The 26499-nt window shown below is 34.4% G+C and overlaps 1 protein-coding gene across 1 annotated transcript in view; it reads right to left on the bottom strand.

Annotated features, from left to right (window-relative positions):
- ITPR2 (inositol 1,4,5-trisphosphate receptor type 2) overlaps window positions 1-26499 on the bottom strand; it is a 509346-nt gene that overhangs the window by 138631 nt on the left and 344216 nt on the right. The window contains exons 38-45 of the mRNA XM_020965011.2: window positions 25638-25740; window positions 24583-24770; window positions 16026-16209; window positions 14931-15187; window positions 13873-14073; window positions 12098-12208; window positions 5030-5125; window positions 2688-2807 (exon numbers count right to left, since the gene is read on the bottom strand). Of these exons, the coding sequence (XP_020820670.1) occupies window positions 2688-2807; window positions 5030-5125; window positions 12098-12208; window positions 13873-14073; window positions 14931-15187; window positions 16026-16209; window positions 24583-24770; window positions 25638-25740 (1260 nt within the window). The remainder of the gene's footprint in view (window positions 1-2687; window positions 2808-5029; window positions 5126-12097; window positions 12209-13872; window positions 14074-14930; window positions 15188-16025; window positions 16210-24582; window positions 24771-25637; window positions 25741-26499) is intronic.

Genomic DNA, 26499 nt, shown 5'->3' with positions numbered 1-26499 from the left:
AACTTAAGCAGCAATGACAATAAAAGAACTAGGCAACAATGATTTGCCTCTCAAGAAACCGAATGTAATATCCTGCCCAGCGCATTCCTGCCCCACCCAACACAGAGAAATAAAAAAGTCATGTTAAAATAGCATCCAGCCCAATGGTCTATTTTCATGTACTAAAAATGATTAATGTTCATGAAAAGTGGAAAAAATTCATCTCGCAGAAAATTCATCTTAAATTTAGGAATTCAACTTAACAGTTACTGACATTTTTAAAAAAAATTTTTAGGCAATTGGGGTTAAGTGACTTGCCCAGGGTCACACAGCTAGCAAGTGTCAAGTGTTTGGTCTGAGGCTGGATTTGGACTCAGCTTCTCCTGACTTCAGGGCTGGTGCTCTATCTACTGCTCCACCTAGCTGCCCCCAATTTAACAGTTATTAAGTTCCCACTGTGTGCACAGTACTACTCTAAGCAAAGTCCAGATAGGCCTGGATTCTGGTCATGGAAGAATCAGTTTGGAAGGTAGATAAGATATGCATGTAAATAAAGAGAACACAAAGTAATTTATAAGAGAATAGCATGGCGTCTAAGTAAAATTTGAGGTCTTTGAGGCTAGAGAATGTCTCAATTTTTTAAAACATATAAACAAATCTCATCTCTATCATAAGCCTATGCTGGCTGATGACATGGCAGTAACAGTGGTAAATCCACTATTACCAGTTGAGACTCAACACATACCAACTCAAATTTGACAAACTTCTGCTTATCATATTAAATAATCATAACTGCACTAACATTCAGAGTCAGCTGGAGCAAATTCATCACGTTAGTCTTGTTTTTGCTGAGTTTTGTTAATTCCTATTTGAACCTTTTCTCATTGAAAGTAGTGGATCTATTCATATGGGAGTTTTACTTGAATATAGGCTGTGGTTGTGATTTGTTCCTTGTTTTTAAAGAGGACCATGACATCAGGGAGATGAAGACATGACTTGCAATTGACTTTGATTTGAGTGAGGGAGGGATGTGCAAGGTCACAGGCTTCACTTTCTCCTCTAGAGCCATCTAGGTCCAGTGTTCAGATATCAGTCAGGATGACTGGAGATAGCTCAGGATGCAGTAGGAGACCTTGGCTCTTTTAAGCCAAGATCTTTTCAGGTTCTCACTTTGAGCGAGACAACACCCATTCAGTGAATATGCCTCTTTAAGAAATGAGTCAAGGAATGGCCCCTTTACTAAAAAAAAAAAAATAGAGGGGAAGACTCTTAGGGTTGCTGGCCAAAAGAGGGGAGGGGAGTGGGGGGAGGGGAGGAGAGGAGAGGATGAGCTGAGTTGCCCAACTGGAACTGGCCAGCTGGGTCCCCATTCAGGCAGCTCTGACTACTCACAGGTTGTAGTTTGTCCTTTGTTCTCATGACATCAAGGAATTCCACTATTCCACCCTGCCCAGTGGCTCTTCCCAAAATTTTCATCCCCCTTCAAACCTCTCGTGGCTTCCCCTCTCCCCACCCTCTCAGCTGAGAAACTTTCCTCATATTTTACAGAACAAATTAAGGCCATTCACCATGATATCCCTCTTTCTCATCTCATATCACTCATATGTCTTCTGGTACTATCTCTTCCTTCACCTTTATCTCACATGATGCAAGTGGCCTTACTCCTTACCAAGGCTAACCCCTCTACCTGTTCAAATAATTTCATTCCATCCTGTCTCCTCCAACAGATTGTCCTCTCCATCATCTCTACTCTTTCACTTCTTTTCAATCTTTCTCTGTCTACTGATTCATTCACTACTGCCTACTACATGCCCATATCTCTTCCATTCTCAAAAAAATATCACTTGACCCTTCCACCACTGATAACTCTCATCCTTTGTCTTCTGCCATTTGTGGCTAAACTCCTTGAAAAGGCCATCTACAGTAAGTTCTTCCATTTTCTCTCCCCTAATTCTTTTCATAAACCTTTGAAATACAGCTTCCAACCTCATTGTTCTACCAAAACTGTTCTGTCCAAAGTTACCAAAGCTCTCTTAGTTGCCAAATCCAATGTCCTTTTCTCAATCCTCATTCTCCTTGGCCTCTCTGAAGCCTTTGGCACTGTTGATCACTCTCCTCTCCTTGATGTTCTCTAGATTTTCAGCACCCCACTCTCTCCTGGTTCTCCTTCTACCTACCTGATTGTTCCTTCTTGGTATCCTTTGTTGGATCCTAACTTAGATCACAACCTCTAACCATAGGTGTCCCACAAGGTATTGTCCTAAGCCCTCTTCTCTTCTCCCTCTCTACTACTTCACTTAGTGATCTCATGATGTTCCATGAATGTAATTACTTTCTTTATGCTGATGATTTTTAAATCTACCAATGCTACCTCAAACTCTCTGCTGACCTACAATCTTGTATCTCCACCTGCCTTTTAGATATCTCAAACTAGATATCTAGTAGACATCTTAAACTCAACAAGTCCAAAGCTGAACTTTATTTTTCCCCCTAAACCTGCCCCACCTACTTTACCTATTGTTGCAGAGGGCAAAGCCAATCTCTCCTTCAGGTTCCCAGCTTGGGTGTTATCCTTGACTGCTTACTATCTCTTACCCTCCAAATCCAATATGTTGTTAAGGCATGTCATTTTCACCTTTGCAACATCTCTTGAATACATTCCTCTTCTACTGACTATCAAAGAAACCAAAGGGAAAAAAAAGAGTTACCTGATGGGCCAGAATGTAAATATTATGTCCAACATCTTTTGGTGAAATGCCATCATCTCCACGATCATCTTCATGGTCACATTCCAAACCCTGGTTATAGGCATTCTTCATGACATCCACCTTTCAAGGAAGTCAATATTGTGAATAAATATACTGGAAAGTAACATACAATAAAATTTATTTTAAATTGCTTACAAGGAGTGATCCAAATTAAAATTTGGAAGATTTCTTGAGGTTCAAAAAACATAAGAAGAATCTAATATAAAAAAATTCCATTGAGACAATTTTTGTTTAAATAATGAATATACTTTATCATAGAGTTTTCCTTCTTTTTTATCTAAAAAAATTTGCCCTGACTTTGGATTTCAATAGTAGACAAAATTCCAAAAAACAAAACACAAATAAAGAGAATCTGAAGCCTAATTTACTGTTCCTCTCCAGTCTCCATTCTTGTCTTTCTGGACTTTTTCTATTATATCATAGATACCTTTTCATCCTGGAAGTTCACTTTACCCCTGGATTTCTTACACTGGAAGTAAACTCAGTCCCAATAGCTTCTTTGTCTGAATGGCTGTTTCCTCTCAGAGCCTCTTTTTTAAGGAAAACATTCAAGTCAGCCATGTCTTCATTCTTCTCCAAGCTCTGTTCCTAACTGTGGACTTTCTTTACCATATTCTCACATGGTAGAGGAAGATCCCTTCTTCCTTCCCCTCTTCTTTTAGCTTTTTGTGGGTGGGTGTGTTGTCTTCTACTGCTAGAATGTAAATTCCTTCAGAACACAACTATATTTATGCTTATAATATATTCCCAGAACTTAGTACAGTTCCAAACACAAAGTAAGTGCTTAATAAATGTTTGTTGACTTGACTTGATGAGTGATGCAGAAACAAGCCACAACTCCATCTGTACACTTCAACTACTAAAAGCCATTTTTAGCCTGTAGAGAAGGAGTCAAGGTGTAAGGAAACAGTGTGGCTATTGCTGATATCCAGCGGAAGATTCCAGTTGACTGTACATAGGATCAAATATCTTAAGAGGGAATAAGTATTTATAGAGCACCTACTATGTGCCAAGCACTATGCTAAGTATGTTTTACAAATATTATATCATTTGATGCTCACAACAACCCAACAAGGTAGATGATGTTACTATTCCTTTTTACACTGAGGAAACTGTGGCAGAGGTTAAGTGACTTTTCCAAGGTCACACAGTTAGTAAGTGTGTGAAGCTAGGTTTAAACTCAGGTCTTCCTGATTCCAGGCTTAACCTGGAGACTAAGTACCATTCCCAGTGGTACTTGATTCACTTGGTGCCACTAAATTCTAATGACTTACAATAACATTTGTTATGCATGAAGTCTATTTAATATACCAGCTAGAAATATTCTTTTTTGGCAATTCATAAAAGAGATTCTCTTTCAGCAGTAAAAAGCCAAGGGATAACAAGTAGGCCACTTGACCTATATAATTGTCCTCTAATTAGTTGAGTTCCATTCAACAAATATTTATTAAGTACCTATGATGTGCAAGGCATTATTCTAGAAACTGGAAATACAACAAAGATGAAATGAGACAATCTACCCTCAAGGAGTATATAATCTAGTAGGAAAAGATGACTTGTACACAAATACCTCTAATATCTTTTCAAAAGAGCAGTCATTTCATCAGTATAGGTATCTTCAACTCTCCAATGATACAGATTGTAACTCTTCCATGTCTTACCAGAAAGTTTTCACAAATTCCTGTGGTTGCTTATAAGCCTCTCTGTATTTACTTAGGTTGATTCTCCAAAGACAAAATACAATCACTGTTGGATGGTTTTCCAGTGTAGCAACATTTGCCAGGATTTGCTATAGGCTGGAATTAATTTCAAGAACTAGGCTGCCCTAATGATGTACTTTAATTCTCCTTTTAGCCAAGAATCTCACAATGTTTAACTGTTGAAATGGTAGCACTTTTTTCATTTTTTTACAAAGACAATGTAAATGCAATATTTTTCAGTGCAAACATTTCTGATACTCTCAAAAACACTGCTAATATCAAATTCAGGTAGAAATTTTTTTCTGACAAAAAAGAAATAGAAACCAGATAACATTTAAAAAACTATTTTAGAAAAGCATAAAATGAATAAAAATAATGAAGTCATCAAGGATGAAATCATGAATGCTGTCCTTTAAAGTGTTTTGCATGAATTAGTACTCTCCTGACAGGACACAGCATTGAACTCCGACAGCATTATTAAGCTAAATAAACAGTCCTTCCAAAACCTTTTATTTGTTTGTTTTTAAAGCCATTCCTTTTATCCCAATCAAGATTATCATGGATATTCAAAAGTTTTCTTACCAGTTCCCTTGGTCTCATGTTAAAAAGAATCCTCTCCGCATTTTCACTGTCATGTCTGCTTTCCATAATCGCCAGCAAAAGCTTAGAGGCATTGTTCTAAAGATACAGACCAAGTGAATGTGAATTTTAAAACTATTTCATGGATTAATGATTCTCTGCAACTGTTTTAACTGAGATTGTGGAGAGCAATATTTTTTATCTGAAAAAACTTTAAACTGCTCATTTCTTTTGTCTTGCATCTTTAAACAGCAATTTTCACATTAATGACAATACAAAGTAAAAGTAACAAACTGGGAAACATTATAAAGGATATTTTAAATATTGAAGAAATGTGATTCAAATACAAAATTGGCTTTGTGTAATGCATACAAATGAAATATTCTTTCTTTTACAATGCTATTTTCTAAGTAGCTTTTGTGACTCCTTTTTATTATGACAATAAAATTAATAGGTAATTATAAAGTGTTTTATGGAAAAGATGTATTATATAAAGTGGTCTTTTAAAAAAATTAACTATAATTATATATACATATATATATATGTGTATATATATATATATATATATATCTCATATATTCATTAGCCTTCTAAGTCATCCTGAACTCATAGAGTAGAAAATAAAATCGTGATTGTTAACATTATGGTTATCTCAAGGAGTTGTCACAGACATCAAATAACTTTGGCACTTCAGTTAAAGCAGTCAATGAGTTTGCCTAATAAGACAGTGAAATAGCCCTTATATTTCTTTTTGTTTCACAAATTTGTTTATGGATGTCTTATGAATCAAATATCCTAACTGGAAATTTCAAAATGTAGCAGGTATTCATACATCCCTGGAAACGGACTGAGAGAAATAAATCATTAGGAAATAGGGAAAATGACCAAAAAAAGTATGAACATACATTTCCCTAAATCCCCCCAAATTTCCTTTTTTTCCCCATCTTGTATGCCATTCTTTCCGTGCTTCTGGGTAGCCATGGATGGTCACTTTTTGTTCGCTGTTTACTGCTTACTGTGGCATTACTGTGGCTGTATCCCAAGTAGGAAATATCAAAAGACAAGACGGAACAGATCCTAGAAAGCTGTATTGTCTGAGTGACAGTGCAGAACCCAATATTTCCATGACAAGACAGGCCACTGTTCTCAGTATTGCAGAAGGAACCAGACTGCCAGCTTCTGTAAAACCTGATAGTGATATCAGCTGAAAGGCCAATTCAAACCACCTGAGGCTTTTCCTCTTTTCTAATTGTGGAGAAGCAGCTAGGGCCAGTAAACCAGGAACTCCTCCTCTTAATCCTTTAATCACCCAGGAAAAGTTGGAGGGAGGGAGGATGTGAGTGGGCAAAGAAATTTATTCAGTTTTGTTATGCAAGAATCCTTTTAAATTTGTTATTTAATAAACCACGTAGCCACTGAAAAGTTAATCACCTTTGTCTAATGAATGAGACTGGTCAATGCTGAGTAAGAGATTTCCCAAGTGTGGAGTGGGGGCAGAGCAAATGAGAAAGCCATATAAAAATATTTCTTAATTCTCATATTTCAGAATAACATTTCATTCCTTTTTCCTTAACCTAAATTTTGAACGCAGCTAGCAAAGGTAATTAAACTGATCAAACTGTATCCACAGGAGGAGAGGGCGTAGAACTTGCAGCCAGCACCCTCTAGTGAGCAGTGGCAGAAAAGCATACTTTGGGAAAACTTGCACATGCACAGAGTAAGATATTCTCTGATAACACCTGACTGATGATATACATGTAATGCCTTCAGGTGAACAAATTAAATATTATACTCTCTCACCAGTTAATTGATAGCCTGTTTTTCTGTAGCTGCAGAAAACAGGGCTACAAGACAAATATGGGCTGATATTGTAACATCTCGAGTGCCACCTGGGACATCTCCCACCAAGTTTATAAGTACCTAGCTCACACTACTGTCATCAAAAAGTTTGTATGTATAGAGAACTCAAATGCAATAAAGAGAGGTCAAATGTTTTAATATTTCAGGCAGGTAGGAAGTCACTTTTTTCAATAATACTAACCATTTTCATACAATATTAAAATGGCAAATAAAGACAAGTTGAGTAAAACATTCCTTCTATAAAATGACATTCCTACAAAAGATTCATAAGTGATGTAAACATTCCATCCTATGCACAGTCTTGATTGGAAACAGAGAGAAATAAGTTTAAAATGCCTTTAAATTGTCTCTACAAATCACTAAAGCCATTTTAAAGATGAAAAAAATTTTCCAGTCCATTTTATATTAAGCAAATTTCTCTCTGCTAACCATCCCCACACCCCTGAAATATAAAGGAGTTTTTGCTTAAAACTGTTTCACTTTAACATACTAGATTAATTCAGAATCATTTCTATGTCTAAGTATTGCCCAACCATCTTATTCTAGATCATACAATGTTAATGAAAATAAGAAAAAGAACAATAAACAGCAGCAGAAAGGGGGCGCAGTAGATAGAGCTCTGGAGTGGACCAGCCCTGAAGTCAGGAGGACCTGAGTTCAAATTTGACCTCAGACACATAACACTCACTAGTTATGTGACTCTGGGCAAGTCACTTAACTCCAATTGCCTCAGCAAAACAAACAAACAAACAAAAAAACGATCAGGAAGAATTCATGTGTTTTAGTTATTTCTGGATTAGGGGTGATGGATCTGTGCTGGTCTATGCATATTCTCTTGTGACCAATGGCAAGCAGCAGTCCAGTGTCTAAAGTGTCCTGTAGGATATGGTGTGGACAAGACTGAAGCTGGAGAGAAGAAAGCCCCACACTCAAAATCAGAAGACTTAGGTTGGAGTCAAAGCTCTGTCATTTACTACCTGGGTTATCTTGGACCACAGAAAGGGTAGCTTACCTTTTTTTCCTGAATCTTTGGTTCCTGACTGTAAAACATATATAACAATACTTGTACTATTTACCTCAAACATTTTTATGAAGAAAATGTAAACTGCAGAATGAAGGTGAAGTGCCATTGTTGTTATTAATTCCATGATCATAATTTATATCAAACTATACCATTATGAATGAAATCTAACAAACTGAGTACACTAGTTGCAGACTGGGTAGGTGGGTAGGATTAATAATGGAGTTACAGAATGTTATTGTGAAGAATTCAGAAAATTATTTCAAATATCAATTTTTAAATATTACACAAAGGATCTGTGATTTTGTTCAAAGGGAGCACTCCCAGAGTGGGGACTTTCCACCAATGCAACCATCCTATAAGTCTTAAGTTGTTACTTGAGGTACATTGATACTAAGTGACTTGTCCAGAGTCATTAAGCTAGTAATTATTAGAGGCAGGATTTTAAACCAAGCTTTCCTTACTCCAGGCACAGGACTCTATTCACTATAACATGCTCCATCTATTTAAATTAAATTTAAATTTAAAATTGTTAATATTAAGTTAAAAAAATTTAAATGAGGATGAAGTGTATATTTAAATAATAAAATTGTGCTTATAACACAAGTATAAGCAGTAAGATGCAGTAAGCTATGGATAAAAAACCTCAGAAGTAAATATTATTAGGCAAAATGTCACCTTTGTGATGGGTTGACAAAAATGATCTAAGGCTGAGGCTTGGCATAGTGCAATTGGTGGAATGATAACACCTTAACAACATGTGACATTGCTACTACCTGAGAGTATTTTATTACGATTATCTGTGAAACACTAAACATTTGTAAATACAAATCATGTATCCCTCACGACTCTACATCTCAGCAAATATGTGTATAACCTTAGAAGACTGTTTTTTAAAGTATTTACTATAGTTACATGGAAAATTGTACTTTATAAATTGTAAATTCAATCTAAAGACTTTCTATTATAGATGTATCTATTTTGTATTATATATATATATATGTATATATTCCTAAAAATTATATATAAACTGATTCTTTCACTATAGATACTCCTATATGTCATTTTGGACTGATACATTTTTCAACATTTCACAAAAGTTCTTCTGTAAGGGACATCATGGTATGAAGGTAACTCTTGTTTATGAAAAGTTTTACCAGTAAAATAAAAGCTGTCAACATTTTGAGTATCATCCCAATTATAGATTACATATGTTATGCATGTAGTCTGAGGACCAACCATAAAGTTAAAAGAAATTTACTGTAAGAAGGTAGACCATCTGATTATGAACTTTTTCAGTCACAGTAACTCATAAAGATCTATTAAGGCACAGAGGGAATAGGATCAACATCAGGACAGTATCTATTACTAGTGTAAGCACAGATCTATGAGATATTCAAGTATATTATTCAGTGTTTTCTGCATTTACCTTATGATAATTAAAATATTTCAAAACATGGAGCTGTTGAAGTATATAATATGATGGGGAATTATAAAACCAGTGTCCATAATTTTTTTATAAACTTAATTTTAGAGTGAAATGTAAAAGATTCTACTAGGAATCTAAATTGAGTTGCATTTTACATAAGTACAAGCAGTTAATTAATTAAATAATCAAGTCAAAGTGCTAATCCAGTCAAGGATATGAGTTAAATCTTTATGTGAGTGAAATTCAACCCATTCCCTAATTATAGGACCACTGATTTAAAGTTAGAAAGAACATTTAATCTAAACTTATTATTTGTCATAAGAGGAAATAAAGGCTAAGAAAGGTTAGATGTCTTTCTCAAAGTCTAGCAAGTAGTACTGCAAGCAACTTGGATTCAAGTCCAAATCTTCTAATTGCAAATTCATTATTCCTTACACAATATATACCTTACTTACTACTGAAGATGGGCAGCTATTAGAGTTTAAAGGTTTGTTAAAATTCCCTCATTTTGTAGATGGAGAAGAAAGGTGAAGGGTCCTTCCAAAGCAAAAGTAAGTTAGTGGCCTCAGATGTAGTATTCAAACCCTGGCCTCTCTGGTGCTCTTCCAATCATGCCTCCCTAGATAAATTACAAAAGTGTGTGTTTTTGTTGTTGTTCAGTCATTTTCAGTTGTGTCCCAATTCTTCATGACCCCATTTGGTGTTTTCTTGTAAAATACTAGAATGGCTTGACATTTCCTTCTCCAGCTAATTTTACACATGAGGAAACTGAGGTAAAGTTAAGTGACTTGCCCAGTGTTTTACATCTAATAAGTGTCTGAGGTCAAATTTGAACTCAGGAAGATGTGTCTTCCCGACTCTGAGCCCAGTACTCAATTTTTTGTGACACCTGGCCACCCTACTGTGTGTATACCTTATTTTACATTCATCATTTTTATTATATGGAAAAAACTTTCCATTTAGAGAGTTAGTAAAATTTTTACATATGAAAGAGTCTATAGCAGGGGTGGGGAACCTGCAGCTTTAAGCCCATATGTGGCTATCTAGGGCCTCAAGTGTGGCCCTTTGACTGAATTCAAACTTCACAGAACACAGGATTTGGTCTGCAAAACTTGGACTCAATCAAAAGGCTGCACTCAAGGACCTAGAAGTCCACATGTGGCCTTGAGGCCACAGGTTCCCCACTCTTGGTCTACATTTGAGGATTTACTTTGTTTATCTAAAACATAAATTCCTAAATATGAGTACATGGCTTCTTGCACACATTCATTTGTATAGTCTCAACAATCAGATAAAGAAAAAATATTATTTGCTCTGCTATTTGAGTCATGACAGATCCTATTGCTGGCAAGTGTTTTAATGGCTTGCTTTAAAGACATCATTGAAAAGTCAATATGTAAAATTACTAATGGTATTTGGGATGAATGTGATCTAAAGTGAAAGACAGCAACTCGATAGGACATAGAGAGTGATAAAACTAAAATAAAGGACTTTTACATATTCTAATTAATGATGATATAGTTGATATTAGACTTGATAATCTAAGCGAAAAGGTGAAAGGATCAGTTAATGTTTGGGTTTCTTGTTCTTCTCTACATAATTAAATTAAATAAAACATCATCAAAATGAACATTGCTTCAAATCTTACTTGATGTTAACAGCAGCTTACATATTGTACTTAGATTACTTCTATCAATCTTGCAGCTAAAAATACAGCAATACTTGATTTTTTGCAACACATTTGAAAAGTGTAGCACCAAATTTTTTAAAAAGCTTTATTTCTATCTTTTATTTTAACCTCAGAGTCATCCTGTGTATACTTCCCTCAACGACTTCGCTACCTACTCACACCCACTACTAGTTAAACTTCCCCTATAACAACAATGAAAAAAGTTAAGCAAAATCATTTAACAGTGACTATATCCAACAGCATAAGCAAGATTCTACCCCCATTGTCTCCCTATCTCTCCAACAATGGAGAGAGGTACATTTATTCCTCTCTTATCTGGGGGCAAGTATGATAATTATAACAATACAGCGTTCAACTGATTTTTGCTTTTTTTTTTTACTTATGCGCTTGTATTGTATATACTGTTTTTCTAGTTCTATTTCCTTCTCCCTACATCAGCTCCTACAATTCTTCCAATTTTCTCCATATTCATTATATTTAGCATTCTTATACACTATAATATTGTATTATATTCATATGCCCCAATGTGTTTAGCCATTTCCTAACAGATGAGCACTCATTTTGCTTCCCATTCTTTGCTACAACAAAAAAGTCCTGTTATATTTGGTATCTATGGTAACAAAGGAAATACATTTATATATTTCACCTCCTGGAAGAATAAACCAACAGTGGAATCTCTAGATCACAGGATATGAACAGTTTAGCCCCCTTTTTTGCATAATTCTAAATTGTTTTTCAGAATGCATATACCAATTCATAGCTCCAACAATAGTTTAGTGTAATTGGCTGCCTTCATTCTCTTTGATAGAGATGATTTAATCTTTTACCTTTGCCAATTTGCTAGGTGAGGTGAAAGTTCAGAGTTATTTTAATTGGCATTTTTCTTGTTATTTGTGATTTATAATAATTTTTTGTATGCTAGTTAATGTTTTGTAATTTCTCTTTTAAGAATTGATTGTTAATTTCCTTTGACCATCTATTAGAAAATGGCTTTTGTGGACCTCAACTTTCCATGATAATTTATATTTAGAATTCTTTTTCTTTCTTTACTAAGTATAAAATTTTAGATACCTTTAGCTGCAACACCAAATCCATGCGATATTTACCAAGAGGGTTTATGTCATTCAATATCAGTGCAATGATGATATCAATGCCATTAGACTCATGAGTAGCAATACAAGTCTAGGAAACAAAATGTTTAAGAAATAACATTCACTTTTCAATATAGTGATTCTCTAAGCAATGTATAATACAGAATCTCTAAATAGGCAGTGGGGCATAGTGGATAAAAAGCTAGCTTTTAAGTCAAGAAGACCTGGTTTCAATTCCTGCCTCTGACACATAACTGGCATGTAGGGTAAGTCATTTTACTTCTCAATGCTCTAGGCAACTCTTTTAAGATTAAAAATTCCAGAGAAGACACTTACCTTCTGTGGTAGAATTTCCTGATTTGTGAGTTCTCTACACCACTGAAATTGCAGATCTAATCCCTATGAAATCTAAAAGCCCTATTTACTCCATGTTCTATAGATACCATTTTTAAGTAAACTGTATAGAATTTCAAAGCTGAGGAACTTATCAAATATTCTTTCAACAAATATTTAAGTTACTATAACAAAATTATGTGGAATTAATTTTATTTCACAGAACTTTTGGGAACCTAAACATAAGGAGTATTCAAGTTTAAATAGACTATGTGATAGATAGTGGCACCTAGCATCAAAGTATGATAGATATTAGAGCTGTTGCTATGTTAAACGTTTTATATCAAGAGAGAGACAGGCTATGTAAGTATGCACATGGTCTGACCTACCATATAACTGAACCCATGACATCATCCATTTCCTCATTGTAAAGTTTTTGTTAAATTTAAAATACATAGTGTTCTTATGGTTTTTGCTTTTAGTTTTAGTTTTGCATTTTTGTTTGTGGTTTTGTGTTTGTGTTTTGTTTTGGTTTTGGTTTTTTTGTATTAGTTATATAGGAAAATTAAAATTAGAAAAAATACCAGGCAAAGCTCCCAGACTTCTTTTGGGAGTTCTATATACACAACATAGATGAAGATTTTGCTCAGTATATAGGCAACAGCAATTGCTATATTAAAATTCTTTTTTATAATAAAATTTTTTTCATTTATTTTTCCATTTCAAACATTAATGTTTGCTCTTATAAGTTCCTCTTATAACTTTCGCGTTTTTACAAAAACCTATGAAAAGTCTTTAAAGACATTTTGGTGCGAGATCACATCTCAGAGTTCCACATTCATTATTATAACTCTAAAATGCTTAAGTGCATCTTGAAGTCTCTGGGTACATGCCCGGGTGTCATGAGATCATTCTCTCCCCTTTTCTTTCCTTCCCCTGTGTGTACCTTCTGTACTCTTACAGTGAATCCCTGATATCTGACTAGAGACCTGAATCAGGGCCAGTCATTTTGGAAGAAAGGCTAAAGTTTGCCTTGGAAGAACACTGTAGGATACTCAAAGTGTCTGATTCAAAGAGCCAAAGAGAGCCTGTTCCAAATTTTTGAAAAAAAACCATAAAAAAGAAAAGCAAAGAAAGGCAAAGAAACCTTGCTTCTTCCAAAGAATTGAATTTTTATCTGACACCGGTTCATGGGAATTTTCCTTTAAAGTCAAATTAAAAAATAACATGGTAAAGCATTCATTTGTCTATAATTCAGTATTTGTATGTTCAGATAGGAAAGGCGGAAGGTCTGATGAGGCCAAGGGAAAGAAAAATCACTTTTAAAAGTACACAAATAATTGATTTGCTCAGTAACTTGCTTCTTTAGCTCATAAGTCAGTCATAACTTCTTTTAAGCTTGGGGCTATGTTTTATAGTTACCTGATTTTCATGGCATGGTCCTTGGCAATATTCAGTTAAACTCTCCAGGGTCTGGTTGACTAGAGCTACATTCCTCTCATTGATATACAACCCCAACAGACCCAGTCCTCCAGTTGTACTTCCACAAATGCAGTCTAAGAATTGAAGAGTCTCACAAACAAGGTTATAATTTGTTTTGTTGTTTTGATTCCTCAAGAAGTTCTGAAATCAAAGTAATACAAATAAGTAAAAAGAATCACTGCCACATTCATTTTCATTTCTCCATACTCTTCATCTCAAAAAGCATCAATAGCAGAGGTGTATCAAATGGCTAATTATTCAGGAATGTCCAAATATTTTAGATTTCTACAAATTCTTGCCTCAAATGTTGTTTAATATTACTAATACTCTTAGAATAAGTATTTCTAAATGTCACTATTTCCAAAATTTACAGAGAACATAGTTTGAAAGAGACATTTCTAGGCCAGAATTTCCCAGCAATGTTCTGTTTGATGTAGGTTCCATGAGAAAATTTTAGTGCTATCAATATTTCCCCCTCTAAAATATTAAATAAAAATTATTTATTACCAGACATGTACATTAGATAGCATTTACGGGTAGAAAAATAGGTTTGGTTTCATCTACTTTTCTCTGAAATTTCCCTGGCCCCTTTTTTCATTGCAGAGGATATTAAATACCTCCAGATTGCCTTCAGACCGAATTTATGGGTTCTGTCAAAATTTTTAAAATCCTGAAGTATTCTATGGCCAAATTAGTTCTGATGTAGGTTAAAGAAAAAGAAGTACACTATAGAAAGCTGTTTTTACTAATTCATTTTAAGAAAATCCTTATTTTTAGATCCCTTCTCTTTACCCCCACCTAAAGGAAAACCATTCATATTGGTTCATTATGAAAGCTTTCTCTCTTTTCTCCACATAACAAGCAGAATCAGGTTCTTTCAACATTTGATCACTTTCTGACTTTTACTCACATTTAAGTTACAAAACTGTATATTCTAGTCTAAGATTTTTAAAGCACAATACAATCCACTTATTGGTTCAGATGACAGGACATCATACCTGTAGTTCTCGGTTGTGATTCTCACAAAGTAGTTGAAGAAATCTCAGAATCGGTTGCATGATTGCAATAGTAGGGGTCATCGTTACTTCATCAGCACTCTTTTCATCTGTATTTCCAGCATCTGTTCCTGTGCACATAAGATCTATTTCTGGATCCATTTCTCTTCGATATACACAGTATGCTTTGGATGTTGCTGAAGATGCTTCTGTTAACTGTCCTTTCATTCCCTCTTTTAAATGCAAAGATGGATCTCTTACTGAAAACAAAATAATTCTCTTATTCTTACTGGGATAATTTCACCTTGCATAATGAAAATAGAAAAACATGTTAAAAACAAGGAAATTATCATGGCACCCAAGTCTTCTTTGAAAACAAAAATCAACTGAAATTCAAATGGAACACAAATTATAATCATAAATTATAGATTCTCCAAGTTGAAAAAAAAAGGGCTCAACATTCCCAAACATGTTATACATGTCAGCAGACATATATAAAAATAAATGGAAGAACAAAATGTGGCAAACTTCAAAACATGACTTGTTTTGGGTTTCAATATCATTTCCTTCCTCCATATCATCTCAAATAACAAAAACCTTTATAGCACAGTGTAGAACTTATAATCACTGTTATATATATAAGCACATGATTTTCACAAACAGCTTTATTAATAAGATGGTTAAATTTGAGCTGATTAAAAATGGTCATTTGAAATATGGCATATATTAATTATATTTCAATATGTTATATAACATTCGAGTCACTAGTATCCATAATGATGGTTTCTTTTCTCAAATTTAGCTCCACAGTACTAATTCAAGTATGCATTTCAGGAGTACAATGATTTAACTATGAATATTCCTGATTGTGGTAATGTTTTGCAAGATGTGACCAAGATATGGATCACAAGTACGTAGCTCAAGAGCTCTCACTCTCTTCCCTCCCTTAAATCCAATTATTCCCTTTTCCTGTTCCCTGCAATATGCACTACATATACCTACACACACACACACACACACACACACACACACACACACATATACACACACACATTATTATATTATTGTAATATACACATGACTGAAACTCATCTTTACCTCTTATTCTTGGACTAGATGCTATTAGATCACTGTCATCATCCTTCTTCTTGCTGCCTAAGTCTATGGTATTCACTGTCACAGTTGATCGTATCTCTTTCTGGGCAGCCTTCATATGGTCATATAAGACTTTAAAAAACTTTTCAGATTTTTTTTGTTCATGCAATTGCTGGTAAGAAGAATACTGCCAGAAAAAAAAAACATATACTTTAGGAGAAATATTTAGTGCTTCATACTTGTAACAAAAGCACTGCAGAGAAAACTATACATATCAGATACTGGCAATGATAGTATTACAAAGCAACATGTTCTTGCCAGTGTTAATACTACTAATGTTTTGTATTTGCTTGCTAATTTTGCTGCTAATTATAGATTGTATCACTATCTACTTTCTATCCAATTATGTTGCTAGTAATTTTATTATTATTAATAGTATATATTTAGGGTTTTCTTTTTACCTTTTTTCATTTATAGTCATAAATTTGTATTTAAAAGGTTATCAAGGGCATCATACAAAATTATGCACAATACACATGATTCACATCCTGTAAAACGTATCATTATGTTTTTTATCTTAATCAAAAAAAATGTGTTAAGTGTTTATTACACACTGAAGCCTTACTATCATGCCAACCCTTGAATATATATATATATATATATATGATTCCTCTTTCTCAAAAGGTTCTTTCAAAGGTCTAGTGTTAAGACAGATATAAATTTTTGATTCAACATAGTCCCTGTCCTCATGAAACATAAAATTTAAGGGGACAGGGACATATAAAGATAACTACAATACACACTAATGCATGATGTGAGAATTAAAGAGGGCTTGGGTGGGGCGGAGGTTGTTTGTTTTTTATGCTATGTGAAGTCTAAGGGAAAAGGTCACTACTGATAGGAAAGCTTCATGGAGGAGGGGACATCTGAATTGGACTTCAAAGAAAGAAGAGAAATTCATCCCTAGAAGAATAAGAAGGACAATATTCCAGACTGAAGGGACTATAAGAGTATTAAACACATAGGTGGCAAAGTAAAATATGCCGGGGGGGAGGAGGGAAGAATACAGTGCACAGAGTGGTATCTCAATAACAATACACACTTGGATGGAAGTAAGTTATTAAACACTTTCTTTATGCCAAGCTTTGCACTAAGCTGTGGGGATACAAATACAAACAAAAACAATCTCTGACCTCAATGAGCTTACGTTTAATAGGTGATGACCTACATTAATTGAAAACTGTGTCCCTGCCATGTACCTTCACTCTCTGTCCCTGCCATATATAATTTATTTTTAGTTTTCAACATTCACTTCCATAAGCTTTTGAGTTTTAAATTTTCTCCCCCTCCATTCCAGCCTCCCTCCCCAAGACGGCATGCAATCTGATATAGGCTCTACATATGCATTCCTAAACATATTTTCACATTAGTCATGTTGTAAAGAAGAATTAGAACCAATAGAAAGAACCACAAGAAAGAAGAAAAAAATAAAACAGAAGAAAAAAAAGAGCAAATTGTATGCTTCGATCTGCATTCAAACTCTTTCTCTGGATATGAATAGCATTTTCCATCATAAAACTTTTGGAGATTACACAAATCACTTCTGCCCCATCCCATGGTACACAAAAGTTAGCTACAAGACAATTCAGCTCTGAGACTCTAAAAAGACCTGAGGGGTGGGGGCCAGAAGGGAAGAAGGAACAACAAGAAGCTCAGAACCAATTTTGCTCCCTCCATGACCTTGGGCAAATCAGAAGCCTAAGTTTCCATTTCTTTTTCTGTAAAATGAAGGTTGAATTCAGTGATCTCTAGATATCCCTTACAACTAAATCTGTGATCCTACCAAAGTTTATGAGAAGGAAGTTTTTCTGGTTTTTATAAGTAAGGGCACAGATTTAGAACTAATGAATGAATTCAAGACAGCACATTTTCAGTAATTTATAAGGAAATAATAGAACAAACTACTTAACTTCTTTTGAACTCAGTGTAAGAGAATTAATATGGTGATGAGTCAAGTAGCAGGCTGTAAGTATAGTTGGTAGTTGTATTTGTCACTGAAAGCATTTAAGGGGTACTACTCCCACCTTGTCACATACACCTACATGCTCATCCATGGGATTGCTACAGACGGAAAAGCAAAAACCCAGTTACATATGTGGTATTATCCTCAGTAAGTAGAATAGAATTTCATCCCTGTTACACATGGAATATGGTATAAAACCTTCATATATGTAGATAGGAAAATAAGCAAATAGGTATATAATATACAGGAATCGGTGTTTTTTCAGTCACTTTCTGGGGACAGTAATGACTGAGGTATTTTCCACATCATGAGTATCTTCCCCTCTTTTAGATACCTTGAGAATTAATCCCTCAATGTCATCACATGCATCATAGATCTTGATTCTATACAATTGGTCTAGTTCAGTTGTTTTTCCCAACTGTTCAGTACCAGTTCTATCTTTTCTACAAACATATCTAGAACTGTGATGTTACCGTACTTGGTGGTGAAAAATCTTGTGATTCTTTTCTTTCATTCATGTTTTTTAATCTTCTCTTAGTTTCTTCTTTAAATGCCTTCAGGATGACTTTGCATAGTTGGGTTCTTGCCAAGTTTTCTTTAAACTGTTTTTACCCTCCATTGTTTTTCCTTTTGTTTTATGAGGCAATACTGATCATAATCCTCCACAATCCTTCTCTATAAGACTTCATAAACAAGTATATATTTGAAACTCTCCTTGACTTCCATATCTGTCTTCTTGGCAAGTAAGTTAAATGCATGCTTACTAAGATAGCTTTTAGGTTCTTTTAGTTTCCTAGTTACAGCAATTGATTTGTATTAGTTAAAGTTTTACATGAAATTATTATAATTCGTGTTTCTACTCTTTCCTCCATCTATATCATCTTTTTGTCATAAATAACCTAATAGTTGGATTGGATTTGTTTTTAACTACATTCCATATCTTTTCCTCATTTTTAATCTTTCTTCTAGCTTGCTGTGAATTTTTATCTTTGCTTTAATAAATTGGTAGTATAACTGCATACAGATAGTTGATTCAAGAATGATTATCTTACGAGTAACAACTGACTCCCTGTTCATTAAAATATAATCCATTTTAGTGCTTACTGTGTTCAAAGAGTTCTGTTGTTTTTTGCTTGAAGAAAGTATTCATGATCCCTATGGATAAGGCTTACTTCAAGGTAATTTTCTTTGGCTAGTATAGAACTCATGTGTCCATACTAAGTTATCTTTTCTTTTTTGCCAAGTTTTCTGCCACTTCCATATTTTTGAATTCCAAATCTGTCACTGCCTTTACTACTTTGTGGATAATTTTCATCACAGATATATTCTAAGTTGTCTACTCTATTGTTTGTCTTCATTTGTTCTGCTTTGAGAACACTGACTTCTGTCCTTATTTTCATTCTATTTTCTTTTAAAAGTTTTATTTATATTTTGAATTATTTTGGAGTTGTTCCATGATTTATGAAGAATCCACAGAATTATCTTTTTCATTAGGGGGTTTAGCTCAGATTGATTGATTGATGGATTGAGGTCTTTCTAAAAAATTTTACTAATTTTTTTCCCTTTGTTTTTATGAGTCTTTCTCTTTTTCTGACTTCATCTGTTTAGAGAGCTCCTGATGAAGAAACTACATATATCACTGAAGAAGAGGAATTATGCTGTAATTTATATTCATGGAGAGTGACAGGGGCAATGAGAGGTTAAGTGAATTACATAGTCAATGTGTATAAGAGGCAGGACTTGAATCCAGTCCAAACTTATAGCAAAATTAGTTCTCTATCTACTGTACAACAATAGATTCACATTAGGAATCTTTAATCTTTTAGTGTCACTTCATCTCCTTTTTTTTTTATTTTTCATTTTGTGTCCCTTTGGCAGTCTGGTGAAGCCTATGAACCTCTTAGAATAAAGCTTTAAAATGCATAAAATAAATATAATTACAAAAGAAATCAATTATATTGAATTAAAGATGCAGTTTTTCCCAAGCAAGTTTACAAACTCCCCAAAATCTATTAAAGATATCCTTTGTGTGTCCATATACCCCAGAGGAAGAATTATTAGTTTTTGAACTTTTTGTCTTTTCAGCCTCTTTGGTATATCCCCATTAGTTTGTCTCCGGCTTCCTTCCTTAATCTATGGATCCTCCACTGCTGCAGCATACTCCTTTTCTCCTAGAAAGCTACCCAAGGCAGGGCCTCTGCAAGTAGAGATGAGAGTGGAACTTAGTCGGTTTCCTTCACAGAGTACAATTCATGAGAAAAATACTGATGCCAGCTATGCTTCTGGCTCCTTTTCTCTTGTGGCCATCCTATTGAAAATAAGCCTCTTCATACTTAATTAGTCTGGTCCTTAGAAAACAGGCAGTCTATTTTCCAAACCATTTTGTTCTAACTTTTAAAAATGTTTCCATCATGTTGTGGTTTTTCATTTTAAGGATATTATACCATAGACCATAATTTGAAATAGAACAGGGACATCCTGTCATGAGATCACATATGACAGAGTCAGAGTTGAGAGGAACCCTAAAGATCATCTAGTACATCTCCATTTTACAGAAAAGGAAACTGAGTTCCACAGAAGTTAGGTGACACTGGGCAAGGTCTTCTAATTTAAAATCCAATATTTCCTCTACACCATACTACACTGACTGTTCCTAACCTCCTCTATCTAATCAGTTGCCAAATCTTGTCAATTCTACTTCCACAGTAACTCTCACATTGGCCTCTATTCACATTATCACTGCTCCAGTTGAGACTCTCATTACTTCTTGCCTAGACTACCTTCACAGTGTTTCAATGGGTCTTATCACTTCCAGTCTCTACTCTCTCCAATCCATTATCCACACCACTACCAAAATCACCTTCCTAAACTACAGGCCTAACCATGCCACTTTCTTATTCTAAAGTTTTCTGTAGCTACCTCCGCTAGGATAAAAGGCAGACTCCTCAAGCTCTCCACAATCTAGCTCTCATCACTCTTACCAGGTTCAGGGCACATTGTTCCTCCTGCCCCCTTCATGTGCTCTATATTCCAGACAAACTGGCTAGTACTTTTGTGCAGCCTGCTCTGCATGTCCAGAAATGTATGTCTCATCACCACTGCTTCTCAGAAACTTTCTCTTCATTCAAGGCTCAGCTCAAAAAGCATTTTCTATACAAAATCTTTCAGAACCATACGAATTATTGATACACTCTCCCCTCCCCAAATTACTTTGTGTTGATTGCCTCAAATTATCTAACAGCAACTTTCATTCCTACTGTAGGACTCTAGTAGAATGTAATATTCTTAGAGAAGGAACTATTTCATTTCAATGTATCCCCACTGAATAGCCCAATATTGTTAGAACTAAATAAATGCTCGATTAAATTATCAAAAAGGTATCACAGAAAAATGTAAATGGGACTAGAACTTAGTATTGATAATTCTCCCCAGTATAAATTCAGCTCTTTCAAAGGTGCACAGAATCTTTTCAAAAAAAAATTCAGACTTTTTTAAGATGTTATTTGTTTTCATATTACAAACATTTACAGATTTTGTAAATTTTGTAAAATCTTACTTTGTGAGAGGCCTCTTGTCACAATGGAAAATAGCTAAGTAAAACTAATAATACAGTGATCTCATCTGGAAGTGAGTACAATGTTTCACATCTGTAGTAGGTCCCATCTCTCCATTTCTTTAAATTAACAGAAATCTTTTTTCTCTCCCTCCCATCCCAACTGCATTAAAAGAAGAAGAAAAGAAAATCAAACTCCTTATAACATATGCATAGTCAATCAAAACAAATTCTCTCATTGGCTATATTTAAATATATATGTGTATGTCTCATTCTATCACCTCTCTGTAATATATAGTATGTTTCATCATCAGTACTCTGAGATCAAGAATGGTCATTGTACTAATCAAAGTTCTTACAGCTTTCAAAGTATTTTTGTTTTCATAGTATTGTCATTATTATATAAATTGTTCTCCTGGTTCTGCTCATTTCATTCTTTATATGTGGATAAAAATCTCCAAACTGGTTCATTTTTATAATATTGACCTGATAGTATAAATTGTTCTCCTGGTTCTGGAAGACTTGTATTCAAATAATAAGGTTCTGCCACCTACTCCCTGTGTGACCGTAGGCAAGTAAATTGACCTCTGTGGACTTTGAGAGGCTTACATCAGATGATCTCTATGATCCCTCCCAGCTCCAAATCCATAATCCTGTTAACTAGAGACACAACAGAGTTTGAAGTACAATGGGAGCAAGAAGCCTTAAATATTATGATGGAATTAGGATCTTATGTTCTTAGATTTATAGTGGGAAGAAGCTGGAAGAGTTGGAAGGTTCAAAATGTCATCCAGTTCACTCCATTCATTTTACAGATGAGAAACTGAGCTTCAGAAAAATTAGATGATTTGACCATGGCTATACAGGTACAAAGCATCAGTAAGATTTGAACACCAGGTCCTCTACCTCCTAACACATCACTCTTTTCACTGCATCAAAATGCATCTTACTAGTTTGATAAAACAAATTCAAGGCTGGTATTAACTACATCCATAATGACCTTCAAACTTGACCTAATATAAATGATGGGAGACAGTATAATGTAGTAGATAAAATGCTAGATTTGGAGGCAGACACTATGGGTTTGAACCCTGGCTCTGCAAGATGGTACTCAGTACTACTTATTCTCAATAGCCTTGGACGAGTAGTTGAACTTCTCTAGAATTTACTTTCCTCATCTATAAAATAAAAAAGCTGCATTAGATGACTTCTAAAGTCCCTTCCAACTCTAAATCTATTATAATTCTGTGAAGGAAAGAACTATTATAGAATATTCTTGTTTCCACTAAAGCTCCAATCCAACTACAAGCAATTCAACAACAATTCAATTCAACAAAAATTTTACTAAGTACCTACTTAATACCATGTGCAAAGCATTGTGCTAGGCACTGAGGATATAAAGGTGAAAAAGGACACAGTTCCTTCCTTCAAGGAGCCTAAACTGCCCTAGGAAGAGGGAAAGCAGAGGGGAAAGTGGCAATATTCCAAATACACAAATAAATAACATGGTGAGGAGTGGAGGAAGGATTAGACAATGTACTCTAGGAAAATTTAAAGGAGATATTTTCATCTGGAGAGACTAGGAAAAGATTCATGACACTTTTTTTGTGCCTTAAAAAAAAAAGGAAATTTCAAAAGGCAAGGAATTGTGGAAAGTGCATTTCCATATTGAACACCACTAGCATTAATGCAGAGGATAAAATAGAAGCAAAAAAGGATAGTAAGTCTGTTTGGCTAAAATGAAGAACACATGAAAACAGATAATATAAAATATGTCTGTGTCATTTGTTGAAATTACTAGGTTCCACTTTTCAGCATATCTAACTGAATATGAATGTCCCTGTTCTTAAAATCTTTAGAATATATTGTTGCTTTTATACCCCATATTTCAGGGGAACAGATTCTATAATGGCCATGTGTCTGCCAATCTGCAGTAACATGGTCTGATGGGCTGTGGGGGGCAGAGGTGAGGAAAGGAAAGAGACAAACATCATCTTGGGCAGGATTTGTGTGTGTAGCAAGGAGCCTGGGGTTGTTTTCCCAGAAGCCACCTGGATCCTTGAAGTGGAAAGTACAGCTTCTGGAACCTGATCAGCAGATTCCCCTATTAGAGATGAGCAAAAGCCAAGCTGCAGTGGGGAATCTGGCAGAAGGATGGAAGAATACTGCACTTTTCTATGGCACTGAAACATCCTCCTGTGCTTAAGAGTGAATAAAGCTGATGTTATTTCCCACAATGACACTTCCACAAGACCAAAAATGTGGAAAATTATAAAACTTAGCAACAAAAATATTTATTTCACAATATAAATTCATTCCTTCTAGGCAGAAACTCAGATAAACCCATTCTTTAATTTATTTCAAACTTAATTCTAATAATTAAGTATGTAAGCTATAAATCAAATTATTCAGTGCATTTTTTTATATAAAGATCACATATTTAGAGTGGGGTTGGACCTGAGAGGCCATTCAGTCCAATTTAACAGATGAGGAAACTGAGCTTGGAGAATGATTTGCCTAAGATCACATAGATAATAAGTGGGAGAGGTGGAACATTAAATCTAATACTCTTTCCAAACTGCAGGTAGTCATTGATCTGCAGAAACATTAAAATAACTATAAAATGGAATTCAGTGATTTTGGGGTGCTTATTGAAATTACTGTTTTATGCATGAGATTAAATTTAATTTGGAGTGAAAGAAAGACAAAGGCAAATTTATTATGTTGTAAGAAATCTAGCCATGTTCCAAAGTGATTAATAAATGGTGGCATAATATTTAGAAGGAAGATATCTAAATAACTTTAATGAATGATGTGTAATATTATGAAAGTAAATAAAGTACACTAAGAATAAAAATAACACATAGATTATGTACCAAGAAGAAAAAATAGAACTGGAAGAAAAATGACACTTTTTCTTTCTTCTAGGACAATTAGATTATATATGAAAATATAATAATGAATAAGATGGAAATGATGAGTACCTGCGTTTGAGCATTTCCTCCTTCAAGTAATGCAATGCCAAGCAAAATTCCTTCAGAAAAAATCTTGTCATTTTTGGTGTTCACTATAACATCAATGACAAGTTCAGATGCACCTTCTTTATCCAGAAGACACTGAATATCAGATACTGATATCCCCATCTTATCTGAATCTTGTCCAGAAAAGTTTCCTATGTGTAGAGCAAATGTAGATTTAAAAAGCCAGTCATTACAACTTTCCAAAATCTTTTTGAGAAACATATGAATTTTTAACAATAAGTTTCCTTGTTCTATTTAACATACATAGAAAATCTGGCTAAAATCAAATTTCAAAAACAAAACTTTTTATTCACAGCCTATATCCAATAACTAAAAATAGTTTCCCAGAGAAAATATTACTTTCTTTCTGAATATTTCTGAATAATGAGGAAATTAGTTGTTTTCATTCTCCATATTAAGAAATTTTGGCATAGGGAATTAAACTCATTGCCCAAGGTCATAAAGCATGTGAGTTAAAATCAGATTTAATCCTTGATCATTCAAAGTCTTACATTTTGAATAATAATTTCATGAAGTAAAATTTGATTTTATTAAAACCAATCATGGTATTACAATTCAAATAAATATACTAAAAGAAAAGTAAGAAAAATTCATCAATCTCTATGAGTTATTCTGATTATTTTATGAATCCACAATTCAACAGTATGATTTTTTTTGTTGGCACTCTGTATATGTTCCTTGTGAAAATAAATATTGTGTAATATGCCATGTTAAAAAAAAAGTATCAATGTCAATATTTTAGAGCAGCAATACCATTAATTTACACCTCAAAGTTTCTGAAAAGAGAAATTTAAGAAATTACTGAATTAGGGGCAGCTAGGTGGCACAGTGGATAGAGCACTGGCCCTGGAGTCAGGAGGACCTGAGTTCAAATGCAGCCTCAGACCAAACACTTGACTAGCTGTGTGACCCTGGGCAAGTCACTTAACCCCAACTGCCTAAAAAGTTAAAAAATTAAAAAAAGAAATTACTGAATTATCTCCCAGGTTTTTTTTTACCTTGTCCACTTTTGCTGTAGGTCCCTGACAGAGGTCCATTCACACCAGTCCCATAATCACCTTTAAAATAACGATTTAACAGTATTTTCCTTAATGTATTCCCCTAAAAAAAGTAGAAAGATCTGTTATTTACTTATTTTAAACAATAAAAGTAAGAAACATAAGTATATTATGATATTAATTCTTAAGAAAATGGAGGAAAGAGGTAATATGGAATAGGGGATAGAAAACTGGCTTTGGACTAAGAAAAACCTGATTTTAAGTCATTTCTGACATATACTAATATGTAGACAAGTCACTTAAGCCCTCAGTACCCTAGGCAATTCTCTCTAAAATTATAGATTACAAAGCAATTGTTGATCCTCTTACAAATGGCAAACTATCTAACTTAGAGATATAGAACATGAAGGAGTAGAAAGGATGCTGATTTGGAGTCAGATGAGCTAAATTTAAAACTTAGCTCTGCAAATTACTACATATGTGACCTCGAGCCAGTCACTGAACCCCATTGGGCCTCAGTTTTCCATCTATAAAATGAGATTAGACGACAGGACTTCAAAGGTCCTTTCCAGCACTTAGTCTATGCTCCAGAACTGTCTAAAGTTCATAGACAAATACACGATTTGTCTATGGTCAAATAGTTAATATTAGAAGTTGAACCTTTCTGTGTGGCTCAAGGCCAGGATTCCATTTATGTTACCACATTATTTCTTATGTGTGTGACAGGATTGTGTGTATGTATATGTGTTCACACGTGTATATATAATATATATATATATATATATATATATATATATATATATATATATACAACAATTTTGATAGACAAATAGATGCATGTGGGAATATGAGGAGAGGAGAG

The sequence above is a fragment of the Phascolarctos cinereus genome, unplaced genomic scaffold (assembly GCF_003287225.1).
Source record: "Phascolarctos cinereus isolate Bilbo 61053 unplaced genomic scaffold, phaCin_HiC Scaffold_1;HRSCAF=81, whole genome shotgun sequence".
In the NCBI taxonomy this organism is placed as follows: Eukaryota; Metazoa; Chordata; class Mammalia; order Diprotodontia; family Phascolarctidae; genus Phascolarctos; species Phascolarctos cinereus.
Note: the sequence above shows the minus strand (reverse complement) of the source record. Positions and strands in the feature narration are given on the sequence as shown.